Raw genomic sequence first — 19,795 nt, 5'->3', positions numbered from 1 at the left:
TTGAGCCCATGGTTGAGCCCTATGACAACATGACAACACTTGTCATGTGACTGAAGTGGCTGCATTTGATTGGCAAGCTTTTGTAATGTGGTTTTTATTGGTTGAAATAGTCACGTGATAGAGATGTTGGCTGAAGACGTCCCCGGGGAGAGAAATCATGAGAGAAATAGCTCTCGCATGTAATAAATAAAATATATAAAAAAATAAGGTAACGACCGTCACGTAGCCAAATGGAACGGCGTAAAAGTACCGTTCTTTCTTCAAATATTTACTCAAGTAAAAGTAAAAGTATGTTGCAATAAAACTACTCCTAAAATTACAATTTATTCAAAAAGTTACTCAAGTATTTGTAACGGAGTAAATGTAGCGCGTTACGACCCACCTCTGTTTACAAGTAATATGTTATTAACTCAGTTAGCTGTTAAATTATATCGTCTGGAAATTCTGTAAAATGTCATTCAAAATGCAACTAAGCTATCAAAACTCAAAGTGCCCGTACTAATTATTATTATTTTTAAATTGTATTAGATTGCCTTCGACTGAAGATTGAGTTTTCTCAATTGTCATGGATCTATTAAACTCAGTAGCTTTTATGATGTCATCCACTGCACTTTTAGGGCTTTTCGTCGATGTTGCCATAAAAATTAGGAAGGAATGTTCATTATTTCCTATGGAAGGTGTATTAGCTGTGGTGTATCCAACAGCTACACCACAGCTTATATTCAGTTATCCCCGTAGTATTAGGCTCAACAGCATAATGGTTTGATGCTGATCAAAGCCAACAAAGATGTTTACTAAATTAAGTTCTTCCACTGGGAGAAGATGGCACTTACTTCAAATCAGGATGATCATATGACAGTGCTGAGACCATAATTTTTACCATGCCAGGAGGCTTTTGTTGAGTCATGAATATGTGTCTGTATGATCATTCTCAAACTGTGAAACATTGATTGATGATATGATCACCGACTGACTCTGCTCTTTTGGTCCCTTATATCCCCACCAGAGCTAATGGACACACACAGTTACTAGTTCAGTTCTTCTGTTTACATCAAGCTATATCAAGCCACAAACTGATCAGAGGCTTCAATTGTAACTACACTATATATTGTATTGTAGATATAGTGTTTTCTTTAACTATAATAGCCTGTTGAGTCAGATTTGGATGTTAAACAAGGAACACTCTTGTTAGCACATCTGGCAGTACAATTTCTGTTTTGTTTGCATTAGAAAATCAAATCGTTCATAAAAACCTGCATTGACTTGTGTTCAATGCCAATCTGACAAAAAAGATCACATATTGTGGAGCTGCATAGAAGAAATGGCTCCTTGCTGCTTGCCAGCTTTAACCCGATTGGTTCTTATTAAATCTGCCACAACAAAAGATTCTTACTTTTTCAGCACTTCCAACCTCCAAATATCTTTCCAAGGACTTGTTCTACACACAGAAAGATAACATGTTTCTTTTCAGCGTGTTTGCATGAACAGTGCTCACTCAATGTTTTATTTATTTTTTATTGTGTATGCAACATTTGGATTATTTTTCAGGGCCACACAAGATTTTTTGTCAATTCTCAAGACTCTTCCCTTTTACAATGTTAATAAAGAGCAGGGTCCACTGCGATGCTGCAGAAGCTGATGTTACAGCTTCTTACTTTTCCGACACTGATCTGTTTGTGTCATCTCCAAAGTAATCTAATAACATAACACTCATATTTGTGTTGGTTCTAATATACAAGTTACTCATGTGCATGTTATTCACTAGTCTCAAAACTTACAGAATGAATTTAGTAATAAACTTCATGCATAGTTGAATTCTATATGTGTGCAGTGTATGAAAGCTGTTTGCATTATTTATCATAACCCAAATCATAAAACCTATGATGCTCAGCTTGACTACTCAGTGTGACTACTACAAGTATAACTGTTCTATAACCAGAGGTGATAAGTATTGTCCATTTTAATTGTTGAAATAATCTTCTGTCATTTTTAGAATAATTAAAAACACATTTTGTCTGCAGGGAAAGCCAAGCAGCAAGTTCATACTTCATGTTGCTTCTCCACACCCCCTTCAAAATGTGTCCACTTTCTCCACCCACAAACACTTTGCTGGCTGTTCCAACCAGTTTGAATCTGACAGACATCAGATCACACTGCATCACAGTCAAGTTCACTGGGGTCCGTCCGAAGTCTAATCGTCACATTTTGGACTTTGGTCAGGTTGTACAGGCATCCGTCATATGATAATAATGTGCTGATTTCTGTGTGTTTATCTCTGTGTTTAATCCAATGTTTAAATAACCACTAATTGTCATTTTTGTATCTTGTAGGATACAAACAGGGAGAATCATGATGCTGTTTGGGTACTTTGTATTTTCTCTTGTGATTTTCCTAGACATGGGAGCATGCACTGCAGGTAAGGAAAACATTTTTTAATCACGTTATTTGTACTTTTTATGCAGATTATGGCAAATCATAAGAGATTTGAACATGCTTATTTGATAATACATTTTTATTCTCAGAGCGTGTTGAAATTGACTGAGTGAGCATTGATGTATGGTTTGATTGTTCCGATATTTTAAAGTCTGACCTGGTCAAAGCACTTGTTATCCAGTGTGGTGGCGGCATGCTTTTTTCCCCTAGCCAGCTCGGATCAGTATCAAAGTGTATGCCACATCCTGTCCAACCATTTTAGGACAACAGAAAAGGCATCAAGCCAATTGACCCTCTCACAAAAATGGTAATAAATCAACTGTATGGGGCAAACAAAGGCTCTCTGTTTCAGATTTGGCCAAAAAGTGACAGGGGCTTGAAGAGCTTATATACGTGTCATCTTCTGAAAAGGAGGATCTGATGGTTGTCAGGATCACCCCGTGGTGATGGATCCCTAAGGCCTTGGCCTGAATTGAGGCTTTTGATACTCTATGACTGCCTTGCCATCTCACAGTGCCACGGCTTTGAGACTCTTTAAATTAAAACACTGCTCTAAATAGATTGGGGAGTGTGAAACTCTTTTTTCAAGCACGAGGAGAGTGGCCAGATCTGTAGGATACCGGAAACCAGTCGTGGGTAGGAGGTCAACACTTGTAAATCTCTGTCTAGTAGTAGTGTTGGAAGATGGCAGATGCACAATGAGTTCTTTGATTCTGCTTAATTTAGGCTGGACATCAGGCTGTGAAGAACTTTTGTCAGTCAGAATTTTAACAATAATAGCAGTGCAGTTCAGTTACGCTATCAATCAACAGGCCACAGTAATCGGTTGCTCTATTCTTTAAATGCTATTTCACCAAACCATTGTGGCACATGCTGCCTTAAATTAAACAAATGTGTATTTTTAAATCCTCAACACAGGATATAGCCTCAGTTTAGACATTAGCTGTGATTCTTTTCTTTTTTTATATCTTATTGGGAGGAAATTCTGAGGCCCAAATGAGGAAAAAATATTCCTCATTCCACAGGAAAAACCCCAATTGGTCTTCTGTAACATATCTTCTTTCTTAACCCCTAAAAATCTGCTGTTTCATCAGAGTTTGTAGAGGATCTACTGATTTATTCCCAGTTGTTATACACAATGAGTGATGCTTGCTTCTAAAAGTTATTGAACTAACTTGTTCCTTACTCTACCCCCTCGCCATCAGTGCAATCAGAGCTGAGAATCACAACAATAAAGGTAGTTCTTTGTTTTCTTTCAAGCCTCCAATAAAGGTTAATACACAATTTAAGCTGAGACACATGTCACTGATTATCTTTTGACACATTTCCTTTTAGCAAGAGCCATACACAATGTCCAAAGGCGGACAGATGGAGGGCTTTTGCATGGACCTGCTGTCAGAAGTAGCCAAGAAGGTGGGCTTCAAGTACAGAGTGCAGCTGGTGAAAGACAGCTCATACGGCAGACAGGATGAGAGCGGAAGCTGGAATGGGATGATTGGAGAGGTGGTGAGAGGGGTAAGTGCATGAAAAGCAACATTTGGAGGGGGTCAAAGGCAGACAAACACTTTGCAGAAGCTTGAATTACACAGCTAGTTTCTTTGACTCCGAATTTAGACATTAACATTAGTTCATGTGTGTTAACAATGTCAATGTTGGTGCATACAAAAACACTTGTTCTCTAAAAGTAAGCTTTGCTTTCCCTACAGGAGGCAGACCTGGCAATAGCTCCACTGACTCTTACTGCAGCTCGGGAGAAAGTGGTGGGGATGACCAAACCTTTCATGCAGACAGGAATCAGCGTACTGCTGAGGAAGGACATCTCAGAGGGAGCAGGCTTCTTTGATTTCCTGACGCCCTTTGCACCTGAGACTTGGGTTGGCATTCTCATTGCATACTTGGGGACTGCTGCCTGCTTCTTCATCGCTGGCAGGTTGGTGATTCAAGTTGTTTTAATGGATATGATTTATTCATTGATGTTTACACTTCCTGTCTGTGATATTTTTAACATTCTTTCTTTTTTCTTTCGTTTGTGGAATCCCTTTGAGTGCAGTCACATTAATAAGTAATATTTTTATGCAAATGCAGACTCAGTCCATGTGAGTGGAGTCAGCCTCAGAGTGAGCAGAATAGCTTCAGCCTCCTCCACAGCCTGTGGTACACAGCTGGAGCTCTGACTTTACAAGGTAAGTAGTAAAACCAGACCCTTTGCTTACCATCAAAGAGAGAGGAAACTCCCTGGGCTGATTAATACCGCGATTTGTTTATTTTCTGGAAATTCTCTCCCTTTTCACTTGTGACAATTATTATTTGACTCTTTGTGTTGTGTCAGGTGCCGGTCCTCACCCCAAAGCCCTTTCAGGGCGTGTCATCTGCTGCAGCTGGTGGTTATTTACCGTTGTCCTCCTGGCTTCTTATTTTTCCAACCTCAGCTCCTCTAAGACTTCTGATTCCACTCACCTGACGGTTAAAGGGTTTGAGGACCTGGCTGGTCAGGACATGATTGAGTACGGCTGTTTGGCTGGCTCCTCCACCCTTGCCTTCTTCAAGGTATAAGCATTGGATCATTAATGAACCCCCATCTGACAGCTGTTTCTCTAATCCTTGTTTTTTTTTCAACCAGAATTCAAACAATCCAGTTTACCGCAGAATCTATGAACACATGGAGAGAACTAAGAGTTTTGTGTCATCCATGGACGAAGGGGTCCAGCGTGCGAAAGAGGGAAACTTTGCCTTTATTGGAGAGTCTGTTTCTTTGGACTTGGCAGTGGCACGCCATTGTGAACTGGTCCGAGCACATGAAGTCATTGGAATGAGAGGATACAGCATTGCTGCCTCTCTTGGTAAGATTTCTCATTTCATTAAAAAAGATAATGTATAATGGTATAATTAACATTATGGTATTATTAACATTACGCAATACATTCGATTTCCCTAAAGGCTCACCCCTGATAAAAAACCTAAGTGTGGCGATCCTACAGCTGAGCGAGGCAGGGGAACTGGCCTACCTGCGAAGCAAGTGGTGGGCCAGCAGCTGCGTAGCAGACAAGTCCAAGTCTACTGCTGTGCAGCCACACGGCCTTAAGGGCATGTTTCTGGTGCTTTCTCTGGGCCTGGGGCTGGGAGCGCTGCTGGCTATCCTGGAGCTCACCTCCAAGAGCCGCAGAAGTGCAGCTGAGCAGAGGGTAAGTGCAAGTGCATTCATAAATAACTGCTGTCAGGTGAAAAAGAAAAAAATTATTCCATATTCCAATCTATTCCACATTGTGTATTAACTGTTTAACCCATTGGTGACTATGGCAATCTAGGATGCATGTCCTTAATGCCTGAGGGTTTTCTGAAAAAATAGTATGAATTGTAAAGTCTACCAAAACCTTACTAAGCCTGTGTAGCACATAGAAACATGAAATAAAATACATTTAAAAGGTAAGGTTCACAGGTTTTATTTAAACATGCTCCCTTAGCGCTTACAAACCAACACATTTTTCTAAAAATCGTCAAAATTAGATGGGGGAGAAAAGAAAAAAAAATAATATAAAATATTTAAAAATAATGTGCTAAACAAGGTTATAATCCTGCTTCCTTTTAGCATGGATAGTAGTGACTGAGTGTGCAGTGGAGGGATAAAGATAGACAGATATAGGAAGGAGAAGATAGCTTTATTTTATTATTTAGTTCAGTTATCACTGGCACCATAAATCCGATTTCCCAGTACAACTGGAACGCAGACTGACTCCTGCTGTCGGGAGCCGATCAGCTGGTCCAAACGGCTGTATACCACGGAGATGAAAACGAAACTGAAACTTAACTATCGCCTGGCTGGGCTGAATTTGAGTTGGAGCAGCAAAATATAGCCTAAATTCATAAATATTGTTAATAAATAGATGCAATGTGTTGTGTGATTTTCGTCAGTAGCCTATAGTAGACCTTGATTCTGCGCTCCGAACGCCACTAACTGTTCTGTAATACACTATCGCCGACACAGCTGGCGTATTTTTTTTATTATTATTTATTTATTAATTTTTTGATTGGCGTGATTTTCGGCAAACCACAAATGTTTTGGGTGGTCACGTGGTCTTAAAAAATCAACAAAACCCACCTCATGTGTATTTGAACCAATGAAAATTAGATAAAGTAACAATGCTGCGTGACGCAGCATCAGGCAGGAGATACAATGTGGCATCACGCAGCAGCCGTCTTCAATGGGTTAAGAAGAAAAAGCTTATTAAACACATTATTTTTTACATCAGCTGTAAAAACCAAAATGATGAAGGCACAACCAGCCTCAGACAGTCAAGCTCAATCATCCACACAATCATATTCACATTAAATTCATCAACATGTTAATGGATTAATTTGTTTCACTACTGTATGTGTCTTTCCCACAGAAATCCTGCTGCACTGTGCTAACTGAGGAACTGAGCCTCCGCCTGGGGAGCAGAGATGTAGACAGACCTCAGGAAAATGAAGACACAGACAAAGAAAAAGCATTGAAACATGTTGTTTAAACAAATTTAAAAACAGGGTTTCTTTTAACTTTGAGTTATTTTAAGATTGGAGAAATATTTCTGAATTTACTCTAATATTTGACCCTGACATGAACTTAATTGTAGGTCTGGAAATGTCTTGTTAGTAAAGATACATCAGATAAAAAAAGAATTATTGAATGTAACAATTTTAAAAAATATATTAAAATATCAATTATTGATTTTTCAAGTATGAATGCTTCAATTTCAATGAAAAAGCTAAACTTATAGTTGAAATAGAAAAATAATTAGTAAAATAATAAATGTTGAGAACTGAAAATGTGCCTAACAAGTTGTTCTACTGTTACTTTTTTATGACTGCATCATGCTGTTTTGTACAATTGGCAATGGCATCCAATGATTTTGACAGTTTCTTTTTTTCAAACAATATCATGCATAAAAACTGTTGATTGTAAACATTACAGCAGGCCTAAAATTATTAAAAAAAACTGTTTTACTGTGGAATTCTGTGTGATGTCATCACATTTATTAAGACATCTTCACTCCCTTTTGTGGTTGCACAATCACTCTTTTTATTCATCTTCGCCTTCGGAAGGACTTTCATCTGAAAAAAACCAGCACAAATAATTGAATACACCACTTTACTTTTGTATATGCAGTTATTTTATATTGTTTCTCTTTTTGCAAATGTGTATCCACATCAACTACAGTTTGACTCACCGTCGAGAAAAAGCGGTGATTTACAGCGGATCTCTCTCATCTTCCGCTCGAAAAGGGCCTTCATCTCCCTCTGCAGGGTGCCCTCACGTTGCCCGGCCTCAGCTGGCACACAGAGCGGCACAAGCTCCAGGCTGTCAGTGCTGCCTTCTCCGCTGCTAGATGTGCTGTCGGACAGGTAGAGGCCATTGGGTATTGGCCTCACCTGGATGCCGCAGTTTTGTGCTAGCTGTGTCTGCCAGTGGAAAGCCGGCTTGCGGTTGACCATGGGTGTTAAGGTAGAGGAAATCTGTTTTCGAGGGCAACTACGTGAGCGGGCCTTTGTTCGTATTGTTGTGAACGGTTGGTTTGTGGCCGGAGCCTCGAGGGTCCGTCTCACCCTGGCAGGGGAAGATGGAGGGATAAGTGGAAAGGATTTGGCTGTAGGATGTGGCACGAGCTGGGGCTGAGGGACTGAGTCAGTGTAACTTTGAATTCCTGGTGGTTGCTTAGATTTAATAGCAATGTCCTTGTCTGTCTCTGGTTCTGTGGGTAATTTCTCAGACTGCTCTGGTACAAATGTCTGAGCAAAGTTTGACTGTGGTGAGTCGTCAATTTCATTCTCCAACTCTTCTTGAATTGGATTTTGGCTGTCAGGAGCAAGACCATCAAAACCAGAACCCGGGGAATAGGTCTCAAGGTCAAAGCTATCCACTTTTGCATAGGGAGCAGCCCCCGGGTTGTGGGAATCAGTGGAAGACATCCGGCTGAAAATCCCTCTCCTTGACTCTGGTTCATGAATTTTAACTTTGTGAGCTCGCCTCACTGGCTCACTCATTGCCCCTTTGTGAAGGGAAGCCTTGGCTGCCGGCCCTTGAACAAGAGGAGACATTTCCCAAATCCTGCTGTCCTGAGAAATGGTATCCAGATCGTTGCGGAAGTACAGAGCGCGTCCGTCTTCTGAAGACATGACAGAGCAGTCTAAAGAAGGCTGCCTCTGCTTCATGTGCTTCTTGGCTGCTTTTTTTATGTGTTTTCTGGCCACTTGCACTGCATTTGTTGGTTTGATCTGTATTACAAAGGACACCAAAGGTTATAAGATAGAAAGGTTATGCAGATGAAATTACATTTTTGAGTTTATGTGGAGTAGCTTACCTTTCCTGTTACATCATTGATAGAGACATGAACAAAGATGGACGCCTCCGCCATCCCCTCCAGGTACACATGCCGATAACCTGAACAGTATGCATAAAAAAATCACGTTAACCTCAATTTCATTCATATTAATGGAGTAGTTTGACATCTGGGAAATATAAAAATTAGCTCTCTTGCAAATTCTGGTCTCACTAAGGATTACATGTGGGCTATTTCTAGACCTGATGCAGCAACTTCCTGAAGAGCTGTCATAACGGTGTGACCCCATGAAGTTCCTATACATATAATTAGTTAAGTAGTTTGTTTTAAAGGTGCCATTTTGTTACATTTGGGAGGAGCCAGGTTTGTTGTTTCTCCCTTTTACCACTGTGCAGCCTGTAAGCTAACTATGCTGGTTGTAGCCTTGCTGATCAGCCAGACACAAGAGGGGTAGGCCTACATTTTCTCATTCAGCTCTCTGACGAAGTGAATCACAGTACGTTTCATCTTGAAACACAGAAAAACATTGCATTTCCTTACCTGGCATCATACTTGTGAAAGCAACAGTTCTCTGTCCAATAAAATCTCGTCCAATAGGATCGTGATCCCACACTTGGAAACGCACCAGGGCGATCTTTGGCATTAGAATGTTGAAGACAAGGGTCTCCTCCCACATTGGGTTGAAACCTGAATGACAGTGGACGGGAAGTTACACTGACTGAAAAATATGAAACTGTCCGTTATGACATTTGTACTGCAATATTTTTTTTTCTTTTTCTTATACCATTGTCATCCACCACCTTGGTCTGCTGCTTGGAACAATCAACAGGTAGACCGATGATCTCAACCTCAACAAACGGATCGATAATCTGGAATCACAAAAACAGGAGCAAATATAGCATTTTAGTGAAGAAAAGGTTTGTCAGGTGAATTAATAATAGATTATGTCCGGTGTTTATTTGGCCTCACTTCTCCTCTGTCCCCAAACATGGAGTCTTTGGGTTTTGGAAGCTGCTGTCCGCTAATGACTTTCAGCACTAACTGAGTCTTTCTGTGTCCTGGCAGGGGATCCTCAATCACAGGGTTAAAGTTAGCTGAGAAAAAAAATAAAAAATAAAATTGACTAACCACTCAAATATCTACCATCAATGCACATTCTGCATTCACACTTACTTTTACGCATGCACTTAGGCTTCAGAATATATCCACAGTTTCCATTGCTGGAGAACTTGGCTTGGTTCAGTTCAAGCATACGTCCCTCTGTTTGATAATTCAGGGCAACTGAAGCGAAATGTCAACAGATATACACAAATGACAAACTGTGACAGCAATGGACATACCTCTCATTGTAATTTAAAAAGCAAGCAGCATTGACAGTCTTACCCATATGGCATCCTGCATTCCAGTATGGCTGCGGGTTGAAGTTGCTCGAGTCGACTCTAAAGTTGCATGGGTAGACTCTTATGAGTTGCCGTTGGTTGAAACGGACCAACTCGCCCGGCTTCAGCTGTAAGATCTGGTTCATTACAGTCTCGTTGAGGGACGATACCTGCCAGCTGTTCGCAAATGCTGTCAGAAAGATAAAAAAACACAAAACATTAATTTGATACGTCAGATTATGGGTTTGGTAAAAATATGTACAGACTTAAGGTTTGAGGTTCACTTTGAAGACCGCTTACCTTGTGTTTCTATCTCATGGACTCGGACAGATTTGGTGTACTTGATCAGATCTGACAGAGCTCTGGACAACCTCATCGTCTTCCTCTTCCTGAAAGTAGAGTCATAGACATTTAGCACAAGTGTAACAGCTAATTCTATGAATTTGAAATGGCTAAGTCTACTTCAGTGACAAGCCCTACTTAGGATGGTAAACGATGTGTGTCTTTTCCCTGCTGCTGTGATCTGATTCGCCATCAGAAGCCGCCTTATTTTTAATTCTTTTCTTTTTTCGCTGAAAAAAAAGAACAGTCACTTCAATGTTTACATGGCTGTTTTTTATTTTTGCACAACCTGTCTGAATATGTCAAATATATTGTTTGTAATTGTTATTTTGGCTGGGAAAGAGTACAACAAGTAGAAGGACAATATGAAAATACAAGCTGATAAGAAAACAAGCAAAGAGCCTTACCTTTCGTTTGAAGCTCCTAATGATCGATTTGCCAAATCGCCTCTTCTCTTTGGTTGGATTGGCAGAGGTAAGATTTTCTCCATCCTAAAACAGTCAGGCATAATGCATAAGAGTGCAAATCTATCTATCTATCTATCTATCTATCTATCTATCTATCTATCTATCTATCTATCTATCTATCTATCTATCTATCTATCTATCTATCTATCTATCTATCTATCTATCTATCTATCTATCTATCTATCTATCTATCTATCTATCTATCTATCTATCTATCTATCTATCTATCTATCTACACTCAACAAAAATATAAATGCAACACTTTTGTTTTTGCTCCCATTTTTCATGAGATGGACTTAATGATCTAAAATTCATTCCAGATACACAATTGTACCATTTCTCTCAAACATTGTTCACAAATCTGTCTGTGTTGGGGGGCATATCTCCTTTGCCGAGATCATCCATCCCACCTCACAGGTGTGGCATATCAAGATGCTGATTAGACAGCATGAATATTGTACAGGTGTGCCTTAGAGTGCCCACAATAAAAGGCCACTCTGAAATGTGCAGTTTTGCTTTATTGGTGGGGTGTGGGGGGGTCAGAAAACCAGTCAGTTAAAAAAACAAAAAATGTTAACCATTATTTACACAGGTAAATCCCATTGAGACCGGATACTCTTTTTCAAGGGAGACCTTTTCCAATTTACACGTTCTGGTGTTCTACAGATAGATAGATAGATAGATAGATAGATAGATAGATAGATAGATAGATAGATAGATAGATAGATAGATAGATAGATAGATAGATAGATAGATAGATAGATAGATAGATAGATAGATAGATAGATAGATAGATAGATAGATAGATAGATACAGTATCTCACAAAAGTGAGTACACCCCTAACATTTCTTCACATTTTTCTTTATATCTTTCCATGCGACAACACTGAATAAATGACACTTTGATACAATGTCAAGTAGTCAGTGTACAGCTTGTATAACAGTGTAAATTTACTGTCCCCTCAAAATAACTCGACACACAGCCATTAATGTCTAAACTGCTGGCAACAAAAGTGAGTACACCCCTAAGAAAAAATTTCCAAATTGGGCCCAAAGTGTCAATATTTTGTTTTGCCATCATTATTTTCTAGCACTGCCTTAACCCTCTTGGGCATGTAGTTCACTAGAGCTTCACAGGTTGCAACTGGAACCCTCTTCTACCCATTCATGACGACATCAAGGAGCTGGTGGATATTAGAGTCCTTGCGCTCCTCCATCTCCCGTTTTAGGATGCCCCAAAGATGCTCAATAGGGTTTAAGACTGGAGACATGCTTGGCCAGTCCATAACCTGTACCCTCAGCTTCTTTAGCAAGCCAGTGGTCGTTCGGAGGGGTGTTTGGGGTCGTTATCATGTTGCAGTACTGCCCTGCGGCCCAGTTTATGAAGGGAGGGGATCATGCTCTGCTTCAGTATGTCACAGTACATGTTAGAATTCAATGAACTGTAGATCCCCAGTGCTGGCAGCACTCATGCAGCCCCAGACCATGACACTCCAACCACCATGCTTGACTCTAGGCAAGACACACTTGTCTTTGTACTCCTCACCTGGTTGCCGCTCCACACTCTTAACACCATCTGAACCAAATACATTTATTTTGGTCTCATCAGACCACAGGACATGGTTGCAGTAATCCATGTCCGTAGTCTGTTTGTCTTCAGCAAACTTTTTGTGGGGTTTCTTGTGCATCATCTTTAGAATAGGCTTCCTTCTGGTATGATGAGCCATGCAGACCAGTATGATGCAGTGTGTGGCGTATGGTCTGAGCACTGACAGGTTGACCCCCCAACCCTTCAAGCCCTTCAGCAATGCTGGCAGCACTCATACGTCTATTTTCCAAAGCCAACCTCTGTGTACGACGCTGACCATGTGCACTCAACCTTCGTAAACTGGGCCGCAGGGCAGTATTGCAACATGATAACGACCCCAAACACACCTCCAAGACGACCAGTGGCTTGCTAAAAAAGCTGAGGGTAAAGGTTATGGCCTGGCCAAGCATGTCTCCAGACCTAAACCCTATTGAGCATCTTTGGGGCATCCTCAAACGGAAGGTGGAGGAGCGCAAGGTCTTTAATATCCACCAGCTCTGTGATGCTGTCATAAATGGGTGGAAGAGGGTTCCAGTTGCAACCTGTGAAGCTCTAGTGAACTCCATGCCCAAGAGGGTTAAGGCAGTGCTGGAAAATAATGGTGGCCACACAAAATATTTACACTTTGGGCCCAATTTGTAATTTTTTTCTAAGGGGTGTACTCACTTTTGTTGCCAGCAGTTTAGACATTAATGGCTGTGTGTCGAGTTATTTTGAGGGGACACTAAATTTACACTGTTATACAAGCTGTACACTGACTACTTTACATTGTATCAAAGTGTCATTTATTCAGTGTTGTCCCATGGAAAGATATAAAGAAAAATGTGAAGAAATGTGAGGGGTGTACTCACTTTTGTGAGATACTGTAGATAGATAGATAGATAGATAGATAGATAGATAGATAGATAGATAGATAGGTAGATAGGTAGATAGATCATGATTAGTGCACAGATGTACCTTAGACTGTCCACAATAAAAGGAAACTCTGAAATGTGCATTTTTTTTGCTTTATTGGGGGTCTGGGGACTCAGAACCAGTCAGTATCTGGTGTGACCACCATTTGCCTCATGCAGTGCAACACATCTTCTTCGCATAGAGTTTATCAGATTGTCAATTGTGGCCTGTAGAATGTTGGTCCACTCCTCTTCAATGGCTGTGCGAAGTTGCTGGAGACGGCTTATGGTGGAGAAATGAACATTCAATGCACGAGCAACAGATCTGGTTGACATTCCTGCTGTCAGCATGCCAATTGCACGCTCCCTCAATGCTTGTGGCATCTGTGGCATTTTGCTGTGAGACAAAACTGCACATTTCAGGGTGGCCTTTTATTGTGGACAGTCTAAGGCACACCTGTGCACTAATCATGATGTCAGATCAGCATCTTGATGTGGCACACCAGTGAGGTGGGATGGATTATCTCAGCAAAGCAGAAGTGCTCACTATCACACATTTAGACAGATTTGTGAACAATGTTTGAGAGAAATGGTACAATTGTGTATCTGGAATGAATTTTAGATCTTTAAGTCCATCTCATGAAAAATGGGAGCAAAAACAAAAGTGTTGCGTTTATATTTTTGTTGAGTGTATCTATCTATCTATCTATCTATCTATCTATCTATCTATCTATCTATCTATCTATCTATCTATCTATCTATCTATCTATCTATCTATCTATCTATCTATCTATCTATCTATCTACCTATCTATCTATCTATCTATCTATCTATCTATCTATCTATCTATCTATCTATCTATCTATCTATCTATCTATCTATCTATCTATCTATCTATCTATCTATCTATCTATCTATCTATCTATCTATCTATCTATCTATCTATCTATCTATCTATCTATCTATCTATCTATCTATCTGTAGAACACCAGAACGTGTAAATTGGAAAAGGTCTCCCTTGAAAAAGAGTATCCGGTCTCAATGGGATTTACCTGTGTAAATAATGGTTAACATTTTTTGTTTTTTTAACTGACTGGTTTTCTGACCCCCCCACACCCCACCAATAAAGCAAAACTGCACATTTCAGAATGGCCTTTTATTGTGGGCACTCTAAGGCACACCTGTACAATATTCATGCTGTCTAATCAGCATCTTGATATGCCACACCTGTGAGGTGGGATGGATGATCTCGGCAAAGGAGACATGCCCCCCAACACAGATTTAGACCGATTTGTGAACAATATTTAAGAGAGATGGTTATTTTGTTTATGTAAAAAAAGTTCTAGATTTTTGAGTTAAGTGCGTGGAAAATAGGAGCAAAAACAAAAGTGTTGCGTTTAAATTTTTGTTCAGTGTATAACTCAGTTTCACTTGCCTGAGCATTATCCTCATCTTCTTCTTCCTCCTCCTCCTCATCACCGGTGTCTTCATCAGAAACGTCACCTTCCTCTGCAAAAGGATCAAGGTTTGCTGGCAGCTTTTTCCCCTGGAGAACAAGAAATAGAATTAGAAAATTCGCAAGATCATATCCTTTGTGTTCTGCACACTATAAGTACTTTGTTTGAGTATCGTTGGAGCTCAGATTTTTTTTTTCCAAAAACCTTTACCTTGACTAAAACCTTCCCTTTCAGGACCTCGGGGGAGGGTAGCCTCTTGCATTCATGTACGTTGACATTGGACAGATCCAGTTTTTCCTGTAGCACCTCCTTTAGATACTCAGCCATCTTCTTCTGTTGAGGCACAGTGCAGTGGTTCTCTATGGATAGGATCACTGGGTACCTGTGGGGAAGGAGGTATACCAGGTGCGCCTGTTATTGTGAAAGTTTGACAAAACACATCAGTATAAGAACCCAGGAGCACCTACTGTGATTTGGTGAAGGCATATTTGTCGATTATTTCGATGACTTCCTTGAAGAGAATTTTGGATGTCAAGGTGTAGCCGTGATGAATAATGGGCTCCCCATCAGGCCCATCCCAGCAGTCCACTGACAGAGGACAAAGACGGAACAAAAGAATTAAGCCTGGGTGAGTCATCTTGTCTGCAATGTGAAATTACAATGAAGAGAGCTGAGGTTCTGGTTATGCAGGCTCTTACCCTCCACACAGCGACAGCCTGCCTGGAGAACATAGGCGTACATTTCCGCTCTAGACTCAGAGAGCAGCTGGTCTCCTGATAGGTAGGTGTTGTGCGAGGTGGAGATGAAGTAGTTATTAAGAGGCTGTGTCATGTCCTGGTTCACATGATTGTGCTCAGGGTTGAAGATATCACCTGCAGGACTCCTCATGAAGTTAGTAAAACCTGAAAGAAGAATGTGTCAGACCAGGTGTGTCATTTGTATTTTGATGTCATGTCTGGTCCAACATTGTTAAATGAGTTCATATCAGCATGTTCCCCGTACCATCAATACCCAGTACCATATGCTGCAGGTTATAGGGACATGGCTCAAACCTGGCCACTATGTCAACTAGATACTCTCTGGGCAGACCTCGCATCTGAAAATAAAACAATATCACAAATGTCAGATTCTGGTTTAATGGATTGAATATTTTACACATATTTTTAATACTTTTATTGTGAACTAGCAACAATTGGACATTGTTGAAAGTTTTAGATAAGTTTATATTTAGGCTTGAACCTTGTCGGTTTGCTACCTATGCCTTTGATTCAGTCAAATAAGTTACTCTATACGTATATTGATTGTTGGAAAAATGTGAACCTCTGATAAAGTCCAAAATGGGGTGTGATTCAATTAAAGTTATACTATACCATATACTAAATAAACTGTTGGAAGTTTTTACATGTTTCGTACCTTCTGTTCATTCTCCAAAAAGCGTGCAAGGTCTTGAAGATCCAAGACTTCTTTCTGATTGCTGTAGGAGATCATTATCAGGTAGAGGTCTCTGCGTGTAGAAATCATCTTATAAAACGAACAGAATTCTTCAAAGCCCAGAGAGCCCTGGTTCTCATCTGTGTCTGCATCCTACAGATAACGACAAAAGTATTTTAGGAGCAAGAAATAACTGTCTCAGTGTGTTTCATTTGAGATAACCCCAGGCCTCTGCCAAAGAAAACATATACCACCATACACCCGTCTGAAGGACATATCTCTACAACCATCAAACATGATGAAGCTCGTTCACTGAGACTATCCGAGTCACAAGGATAGTCTAGCTACTGAACTAAGGCAATATTGCAGTGCTAAAGCCATCTGTTCAGTGGTGGCGGTATGGGCTTCCTGTGGCACTCTCCTGCACTGTCTGGCCATACGCATACACATTTGTCTGCTGGCTCTGTCTCTATTCTTTTGTTTTACTGTGTCTGTGACTGAAACTATGTGAAGGTCACATAACATCACACTGTTCCATATTCTATCATGTTGTAAAATTGTAGGCCTACTTCCAAAGTTAGCACGGCATGGGTTAGGATGTTATCATGCTGACGTTAGCATTTAGCACTGATGACTGCTGCGGCTACTACAATGTCACACAGAGCAGTTATATATTGTTGTAGCTTAACAAAATGTGAATACAATTTAATGAATAACAATTCCAGTTGGGAGACATTATTTACACTAGATTACTGAACACTATACAAAACTAAAGAGGTAGCTTTGATGGTGGGTCATGCACAATGCTTACATGGAACATCTGCCTGACTTTCTGCTTGGTTAAATTCACATTGAGTTTGTGGAGCAGCTGGTGAACCTCTCCAATGCTCAAGGTGCCATCTCCGTTTTTGTCGGCTTCGGAGAAAGTCTGTTTTAACCACGTGAGGCTGCAGTTAAGGAGGAAACTACAAGGATCATGATGGGTTAAGTTCACCATATGTTGTTCTGTCAGATTGTTCCAAACATGTTCTACAAATGGATGTGTTAACTTCCACTTTGTAGGAATATGATCAGTTAAATATGATGGTTTTGCAATAATCATTTAGGGATTAAACATGGGTATAAGAGGCTGGATTAAGGATATTGATCACGGGTGCGTTGCCTCCGAGCCAAACTATCTTCATCACTGATACCAGCCATGAGGTACTTCAGCCCATGAACCCAGGTGCGGGTCTCATCTGCGTTAGTGGAGACCAGGTCCAGGGACTTTACACGCTCCCCGTAGTAAATACTGAAGCAGCAGTTTGGGTCAAAGCGGTTGTCTGCATACCGCCTGAAGACCTCAGATTTTTTCCCTTCGCAGACTTCATGGATGGAATCAATAGTAACTGAAACAGATGAAATGTGACAGGGGTCATCCAGAGATACATAACTTTTTAAATTAAAGTGTTTGTTTCAGTGATACATGTCTATAGTGACAACTTCCTCTCAAGTACTCTTATTAGTTTTGGAAGTGAGTGAAAAAAGCAGAATGCATCATGATGAGGTAAAATGTTTGATGTGACAATATAAGATAATGGTTATATGACGATTGTGAAGCAAAGTAAACTTTGAGTTAGTATTGTTTTATCTTATGTGTGTGGTGCAGAAAAAAAATCATAATTGATAACAGAGGCAACTATTTAGTGAACTATTTACAGCTTGTTCTCCCATTAAGTACACTCAAACACAACTTAACTTTAATTGGCACATGTTGCATGGAACAATACAAGAAGAGGGGTATCAGCCAAGCGTGATGTGACATTTGATCAGAAATATCCCTGAAAATGTAGAGTGGTGATGGCTCACTTTTGGCCTTGTCATGTTTCCTGGAGGGCCGCCACCGGATGCAGGACCTGTGCTCGTCAAGGTAAAAGAATCGGACCAGTCCTTTCTTCTTCCCCTTCAGTTTGCTCATCTGAGTGCCAGTCTGCATGGTGCACATGCACCTCTCCACTACAGGAGAGCAAGAGGACACACGGTGTTCACGTCAAGAGTCAAGAAATCTACAGTATGTAGAGCATGCAAATATTCAGCATACTGTATGATAAATGTAGCATGTTGGTGCCAAAGCTGGTTAATTTTTCTAGTTTTCTTAGCTTATTTTCCTTAGAGAATTTGCAATTAATGAAATACTGCATGTGTTATGATTGTGTGCAAGAAGACATATAACTGACCCAAAGGAATCCCTGAGGCAGACCCAACAAGTAGAGGTTTACCATCAAGCAGTTGTTTATGAGATTATAGGCTACGTCACACAGGGATTTAAGTAGCTGTATATGTGTTAATGACAAGTGGCAAGAGAAGGAGGAACAGATACTTTGTAACTACTGCTAAAACACATATCCATTAACAATCCATTAGTTCTCCTGATTTTTCTTTGTCAACCTCACATGCTTAAGCATGGTGTGTGCATGGTGCTTGTACAAAAATAGCATATCTTCTTGTTTACAGTGTTCACATTCAGGTCATGGTGAGGAGGTGTGGTTGTTTTGCTTGCTGAGAGCAGGTAACCTTTGTTTGTAATCTGAAGCTCAGTTGCATGTGACCCAAGCTGGAACTTTATTCAGGCTAATCCTAAAGGATTGTCTACTGTCCATATGCCCGTTATCTACTCACAGGCCTGCCTGAAACAAACTGCTTACTGTGTGGGGAAACTTGTGTCATTTAGAGTCCAATTGGTGGAAAATATCAAGGTTAGGATTTCAAATTCTAGTGACCCAGATGGGTTAGCGTTAAGGTCCTAATATCATATTGTTCTTATGTGTCCAGTATGTTAGTTTGCAACATCTTGTAGGCACAAACAAAAAACAGTTGACATTGTAGACTACAGCATTTCAGTGTTTGAAGACAACTGTATTTATTGAGCCATTAGTGAATCTTACCTATCTGTCCCAGTCTCCATTTCGGCTGTGCGACCACACTGCCACCAATCCAGAAAAACTCCTCTGCAAGTCTGGAGATGGATGCTTTCTGCCAGAGTTTTGGGGAGCTCATAATGGACATTGTGGGCGATTCCATGGGACTAGAGGCCTGTTTGGCCCGATGAAAGGAGTTCTTAGAGAGCGAGGGGGAGAACATTCCTGGTGACAGAGAGCCTAAAGGAGACTGAAAGGTGGTGGTCTTCTTGGGGGAAAGAGAGGCCAGCGGTGGGCTGCCACCCAGCCCTGGAGAAAGAGGTGCCATCTGCGGGGTGCTGTTCATCCCTGAACTGTGCATTGGAGTCCAACTCTCCTGTCCCATTCACACCACATGAACCCACCTTCCCCTCACTCTGCTGGGCTTTTCAGCTCGTTCACGGCCCAGCTTGTCTCACTTGGATTTCACAGCGTCAGCATATTCTCTTCTTCCAGTTAAAGTCTTTCCACCTGGGATCAGCGAACAATATCCCCATCCTCAGGGCCCATTCCTCGTCATCCTGTGTCCAATCATCCAGGGTAGCAGGCAGCTGT

The 19,795-nt window shown here is 40.7% G+C and overlaps 2 protein-coding genes across 2 annotated transcripts; one reads left to right on the top strand and one right to left on the bottom strand.

The window, feature by feature from the left end:
- Positions 1-2,192: 2,192 nt before the first annotated feature.
- Positions 2,193-7,008, top strand: grik6 (glutamate receptor, ionotropic, kainate 6). The gene is made up of 10 exons (XM_080025547.1): positions 2,193-2,220; positions 2,331-2,416; positions 3,639-3,670; positions 3,769-3,948; positions 4,140-4,363; positions 4,519-4,616; positions 4,763-4,980; positions 5,054-5,273; positions 5,371-5,615; positions 6,819-7,008. The coding sequence occupies exons 2-10, from the start codon at positions 2,350-2,352 to the stop codon at positions 6,936-6,938; spliced, it is 1,404 nt and encodes a 467-aa protein (XP_079881673.1). The 5' UTR covers positions 2,193-2,220; positions 2,331-2,349; the 3' UTR covers positions 6,939-7,008.
- A 377-nt stretch (positions 7,009-7,385) lies between these two features.
- Positions 7,386-19,586, bottom strand: plch2b (phospholipase C, eta 2b; the record flags this gene model as incomplete). The annotated part of the gene is made up of 21 exons (XM_080025506.1): positions 7,386-7,521; positions 7,638-8,682; positions 8,769-8,848; positions 9,288-9,434; positions 9,532-9,616; positions 9,717-9,841; positions 9,921-10,028; positions 10,131-10,316; positions 10,427-10,515; positions 10,607-10,698; positions 10,876-10,959; positions 14,852-14,962; positions 15,084-15,255; positions 15,341-15,461; positions 15,572-15,775; positions 15,876-15,969; positions 16,287-16,457; positions 17,116-17,251; positions 17,449-17,692; positions 18,153-18,299; positions 19,229-19,586. 21 exons carry the CDS (start codon positions 19,584-19,586, stop codon positions 7,490-7,492), a joined length of 3,831 nt encoding a protein of 1,276 aa, XP_079881632.1. The 3' UTR covers positions 7,386-7,489.
- Positions 19,587-19,795: the final 209 nt, after the last annotated feature.

This window comes from Ammodytes marinus (genome assembly GCF_949987685.1).
Source record: "Ammodytes marinus genome assembly, chromosome: 4".
Classification (NCBI taxonomy): Eukaryota; Metazoa; Chordata; class Actinopteri; order Uranoscopiformes; family Ammodytidae; genus Ammodytes; species Ammodytes marinus.
This window is presented reverse-complemented; position numbering and strand designations above follow the sequence as displayed.